Source organism: Manihot esculenta, chromosome 9 (assembly GCF_001659605.2).
Source record: "Manihot esculenta cultivar AM560-2 chromosome 9, M.esculenta_v8, whole genome shotgun sequence".
Taxonomy (NCBI): Eukaryota; Viridiplantae; Streptophyta; class Magnoliopsida; order Malpighiales; family Euphorbiaceae; genus Manihot; species Manihot esculenta.
The window spans coordinates 1,912,463-1,918,441 of record NC_035169.2 but is presented as its reverse complement, the minus strand read 5'-3'; the positions used below and the strand labels follow the sequence as shown (position 1 = coordinate 1,918,441).

At 31.3% G+C, this 5,979-nt stretch overlaps 1 protein-coding gene across 1 annotated transcript; it reads left to right on the top strand.

Annotated features, from left to right (window-relative positions):
- The first annotated feature begins 2,107 nt into the window (after window positions 1-2,107).
- Window positions 2,108-5,285, top strand: LOC110622137 (BTB/POZ domain and ankyrin repeat-containing protein NOOT2). The gene is made up of 2 exons (XM_021766542.2): window positions 2,108-2,925; window positions 3,772-5,285. Exons 1-2 carry the CDS (start codon window positions 2,461-2,463, stop codon window positions 4,738-4,740), a joined length of 1,434 nt encoding a protein of 477 aa, XP_021622234.1. The 5' UTR covers window positions 2,108-2,460; the 3' UTR covers window positions 4,741-5,285.
- Window positions 5,286-5,979: the final 694 nt, after the last annotated feature.

The window sequence follows — 5,979 nt, the reverse complement described above, 5'->3', positions numbered from 1 at the left end:
TATTTTTATATATATTTCAATAATAAATAATATATAAATATTCTTATTCATCATTTTACATATTAAAAATAATAATAATACATATTTTATTAAATATTTATATTTTAATTATAATTAAAAATGTAAAAATTATTATTGTTATTAAAATATTGTTAAATTGGAAATTTAAATAGAAAGAAAAACACTTATATTAAAACAAATAAGAAAATAAAAGAAAAACTATTCATTATGATAAGGTTCAATGTGATTTTTCAAGTTAGCAAAGCATGGAAATTCTTTCCTTTTTCATAAAATTTAATATCTTTTGAAAAAATGAAAATTCATTTGTGTTCCTATGAAATTTTCTTTCTGAAAAAGAAAACAAGGTTAAAAAAAAAGAAATAAATTATGCATTCATATAATTTATGAAAAATATTTTTTATATTTCTTTTGACATTTAAAATATTTAAAAATTTGATCAATATGCATTCACATACTTAGTCTGATAGTAAGTATATTTGAATAAATCTGAAAAATCTCAGATTTTACTCACCCCATTCCCGATTTCCATTATAAAAAAAAATAAATTTGATCAATACTTTTTTAAAAAAATACTTATTTTTTTAGAAAAAAAATATTTTTTGAAAATTTAAAAATTTTATCTTAATAATAATAAAAATATTGTTACGTTACTCAAAATATAATAGTGAATGATATTTCTAAGATTTTTAAATATAGAAATGACTTTTTTAAAAAGTTATTATCTTAAAACAACTTAATTTCCATTTAATCATGATAATATTTTTTCATTAATTAATTGTTTTGAGTGGTTTAAATGCCAAAAAGAAAATATGAAACATATTTTCTGTAAAATAAATAGACAAAAAGGAAAAAAAAAAGCCACCAGAAATACATTATTGTCTAAGTAAAAAGTTGTATTCATATGTAGTAAAAAGCCACCAGAAATACATTTTAAAATTAAAATTAAATAATAAAAAATAAATTATTTTATTAATTTTTTTAAAAAATATTTTTTATTAAAAATATTTTTTAAGTATAAATTATTTTCTATGTAATAAACAGAGGCTTACAGTGAATTTTTTTAAAAATTCAATGTCGTTATATGTACACATGTCCTGGTTTCATTGGTGGCAATCTAAAGGAAAATTTTAAGAAAAAACAAGAAGTAAAAGGGAAAAGAAAAAGAAATGAAAAAAATTAGGGAGAATTCCAGATGCGCTGTTTCTTTAATTTATTAGTAAAATAATATATAAATATTTTTTACATTAAGATTTCAATTTAATAATTAACAAAAAATTATTTTTTAATTTTTTCTATCGTCTATGATTATTAATATTTGATTGTTAGCTTTCAATTGCAGATAACAAATCTCAATTATTAAATTAAACATAGTTTAATTATTTTAAAAAATAAATTATATGTTCTAGTATAATTTTATAAAGGCCTAATAAAGTAATTAAACTCTCATTTTATTCGTATTTAAAGACTTAATTTGATAATAAATACAGTTCAATTAATTTGAGAAGTCTCATATTGTATTCTTTTAATTTTTATCTTAAAAAAAATTCATTTGATTCAAACAATAAATGCTAGAAAATAAGAAATTTCAAAGGGCCATATGAAGAAATTAGATCTAGGGAGGGCACACCAGTCCTTCATTAAATATTAAAAATTATATTAATTAATTAAAAAAAAAACTGTGCTATATATTATTCTAGTAGTCAACACAATTAAGTCATAAAAGAACTTGACTTTGCTCTCAATAAAAAAATCCTTTAATTGGTATTTTAATTTTAAAAAATATTAAAATTAAATTAATTAATTAAAAAAAGGATTAATAGTTTATTAAAATTTTATGAATATTTAAATATATTACTTAGAGGAATTAATGAATGAATTGCACCAAATAAGTTTTTTTCAAATTTTTTACTAAGATTGATTAGAAAGAATAAAAATAAAAATATACCTATAATTTTTTATTAAATTCCCACATATTTTCCCTTTTTGCCTTTCCAGTTATTAAAAAATTAATTATTTATTCATTAGTTTATTTCTCTCAATCTTTTTTTTTTGGGTTTTTTAAATACCTCAGCCGCCCAGAATAGCCACCCATATTGCCCTCTCTCTCTCTCTCTCGCTCTCTCTCAAAATATCTAACACTTCCTCTCCATCGAGAGAATATAATCTCTCTCTTTGAACACAGTAAAACACTACCCATCATCATCATCATCATCATCCTTATCAGCAAGAACTCAAAATCAAGAAGAGAAGAAAAAGAAAACGAAGAAAAAGTTTTTTATCTTCTTCCCTTCTTGCTCCTTGTACACTTTTGATCTGCAATTCTCTTTGTTTCTGTGTTTTTCTTGTTTTTATTCTATTTTTTTCCCCCTCTTTCTCGTACAGCAACAACCCTAATAAAGAAAGAAAACACAGCAGAACAAAGTAATATTTATTTGAACCATGACCCTTGAAGACTCTTTAAGATCTCTCTCTCTAGACTATCTCAATCTGCTCATCAATGGCCAAGCCTTCTCTGATGTAACTTTCAGTGTAGAGGGTCGCTTAGTTCATGCTCACAGATGTATTTTAGCAGCAAGAAGCCTCTTCTTTAGGAAATTCTTTTGTGGACCCGACCCACCATCTGGGTTAGACCCATCCGGGTCAAGGATAAACTCGTTGGGATCACCAGGTTCGAGGCCAAATGTTATACCAGTGAACTCAGTGGGATATGAGGTGTTCTTGTTGCTGTTACAATTCTTGTATAGTGGACAAGTCTCTATTGTGCCTCAAAAGCATGAGCCAAGGCCTAATTGTGGCGAGAGAGGGTGTTGGCACACGCATTGCACCTCAGCCGTTGATCTTGCCCTCGACACTCTTGCTGCCGCTAGATACTTTGGAGTTGAACAGCTTGCATTGCTTACTCAGGTCTCTTAACTCTTTCTTCTTAATCATCATTTCCATTTTCTTTCTTTCTTTCTTTCTTTCTTTCTTTCTTTTTCTTCTCTTTCTCTCTCTCTTAACCAGTCTTGATTAGTGTGTGGAGTAGTCTTACTGTTTTGTGGGTATGAAGTCACTACTGGGTTTTTGTTTTTGGGAAGTGCGAAGGGATTTTTTGAAGTGGGTTCTAAATTCTTTATTTTTCTTTTCCTTTCTTTTTTTTTTTTTTTTTTTTATGGGTTTTTGTTTTTGGGAATTCTCATGATCTCACGGTGGAGTGGCTGAGTAATTTCATGTCTCCTCTCTCTTTCTCTCTCTGTGGTGATCTTCAGTCCATCATTTTTTTCAATTACTTCTTGAGTTTTCTTGTTCATTTGAGCTCCTTTTTTGTAACTTTCGCTTCTGTAGTATTCATCTAATACTATCTATTTTAGCAGTGAATCAAATTATTGTTTTTCAAATACACTGTTCTTTCTTCTCCTTCTTCTTGACTTCTGTTCATGCTTCTCCTTCTGCTGTTGATGTGATAAAATATACTATTTTCATGTATAAGAGTTGTAAACATCTTGATTTCATGTATTTCCTAACTTGGGATTTTCAATCTTAATCTTGCAAATCCAAGACTTTCTAAATATAGCTCTTGATCTCCAGTCTTGTCTTCCACATTATGCTTATTGAAACTATACCAAATGTAAAACTTTCCTCATTTGAGCTCATGATTGTAAAGCAAAATGGAACATATAATTAAACTGAATTTATCCCAATTAAATTCATACATATGTAAGGTTATGATCTACAGCTAATCCATTTTCATTATTTCTTTCTTTACCACAGAAGCAATTGGCTACCATGGTGGAGAAGGCTTCAATTGAGGATGTTATGAAAGTCCTAATTGCTTCAAGAAAGCAAGACATGCACCAACTTTGGACTACCTGCTCCCATCTTGTGGCCAAATCAGGCCTACCACCCGAAGTTCTAGCTAAACATCTTCCCATAGATGTTGTGGCCAAAATTGAAGAGCTACGCCTCAAATCTTCTCTTGCTCGTAGATCACATATGCCTCACCACCACCACCATCACGATCTAACCGCAGCAGCTGATCTTGAGGACCAAAAGATTCGAAGAATGAGAAGGGCACTAGACTCTTCTGATGTTGAACTAGTGAAGCTTATGGTAATGGGGGAAGGCCTAAATCTTGATGAAGCATTGGCTCTACATTATGCAGTTGAAAATTGTAGCAGAGAAGTGGTTAAGGCCTTGTTAGAGTTGGGTGCAGCAGATGTTAACTATCCGGCCGGACCAGCCGGGAAAACCCCACTTCATATCGCAGCAGAAATGGTGTCACCGGACATGGTTGCAGTCCTTCTAGACCACCACGCTGACCCTAATGTAAGAACAGTTGATGGTGTGACCCCTCTTGAAATTCTTCGAACCCTAACCTCCGATTTCCTGTTTAAGGGGGCAGTCCCGGGGTTAGCTCACATTGAGCCCAACAAGCTTAGGCTGTGTCTTGAGCTTGTCCAATCTGCAGCTCTGGTTCTTTCACGTGAAGAAGGAAATATTAATGCACCTACTTCAACTCCAATTTATCCACCCATGAGCGAAGAACATAACAGCAGCAGCAGTAGCAATCTTGCCAACTTGAATCTCGATTCACGATTGGTTTATTTAAATCTTGGAGCTACAAGTTCAGGCCAAATGGGATCAAGAATGGAAGGAGACGATGATTGTAGTCATAATAGCCAGAGAGATGTCATGAGCCGGCATGATCCAACGATGTACCACCACTCTCACGACTTCTAGCTCAACGTATAAGAGAATACACATATATTAGATGGAGGAGAAAGCCAAGTAAAACCTTCATGAAAGCTCATGGACGCTATTATTATTATTTGATTATATATATATATATCCCTTTCTTGTCAGTTCTTTCTTTCACTTGCTTTCTCTTCCTTTCTTTTCTTTTGCTGTCTTCTCTTTTATTTTTTGTTTCCTCCCTCCCTCTCCCTCTCTCTTTCTCCCTGTCTCTGGTGCTTGGGTTTGTTTTCTTTTGATTTTTGTAGGCTTTCAATGATCATCATCATATGAAGAAGTGAAGTTTCATTGGAGATGGGATGTATCTTTTCTCATGGGATGAGACAAGGAGAATCTGAGCTTTTGCTCTCTCCCTGGTGATATAATCTGGAGGTGATTTGGAAGAAGAGGAGAGAGAACTTGTTAAGAGAGAGAAAGAGAGAGGAAGGATGAAAGAAAGAGAGACGCAGGTCAATCTTTTCAAACTCGGCCTGTCAACTCCTTTGTATTTATTGATAAATCTAATATCATCACCTATATTTTTAGCCCTTTTATTTTCTTGTCCCCTCTACCCACCTTTGCCATCTTCAAAATATATACACGTATGCATATTCATAATATTTTTTTTATTTATTAATTTCATGTTAATTAAATTATTGTAAGTAACTTAAATTATAAGGCAGGTTTTCTGATTTCAGATTTCTAATGGTGGGGTTTCTAGCTAGGTTCATGATATGGCTTTGTTTGGACATGGGGTATTGCATATTCTATTGATGAAAATGAGCTGTCCTTCTCCTCTTTCCCAAATTTTCTCCTCTTATTCATGGGCTTTTGGAGAAGGTTGATTGGATGTGGTTCTTGGGTCTTAATTATTTTTAGATGAAATCATGATCATGATGATGATGATCATATGTGGGTTATAGACAATTTTTGATTGCTTGTCTTGCATGGATGAAACACTGAGTGTGACTTCACACGACAGATTAATATATTGGTATTATCTAAACGAGGATTCTCCTCCATGTAAATCCTCTTTTTTGTCCCCCTTTCTTCTCTTGCCTTATTTGGTTCTTTTATAATTCCGAAGAGACAGACACCCACACACCTAAAACCCTAGGCCTTCTTTTAATATTGTTACTTTCTATATTTCTAAACCCATTGGTGGGTTTATAATTGGTCTCTCTTTTCCTTTTCCTTTTAATCCTCACCTTCTCTATTTCATTGCATTCACAGAGTTCTTTTTGTATC

Coding starts and splice junctions, on each gene's coding strand:
- LOC110622137 (XM_021766542.2), top strand. CDS start 2,461: ATGACCCTTGAAGACTCTTTAAGATCTCTCTCTCTAGACTATCTCAAT. Junction 2,926..3,771: donor AGCTTGCATTGCTTACTCAG/GTCTCTTAACTC, acceptor TCTTTACCACAG/AAGCAATTGGCTACCATGGT.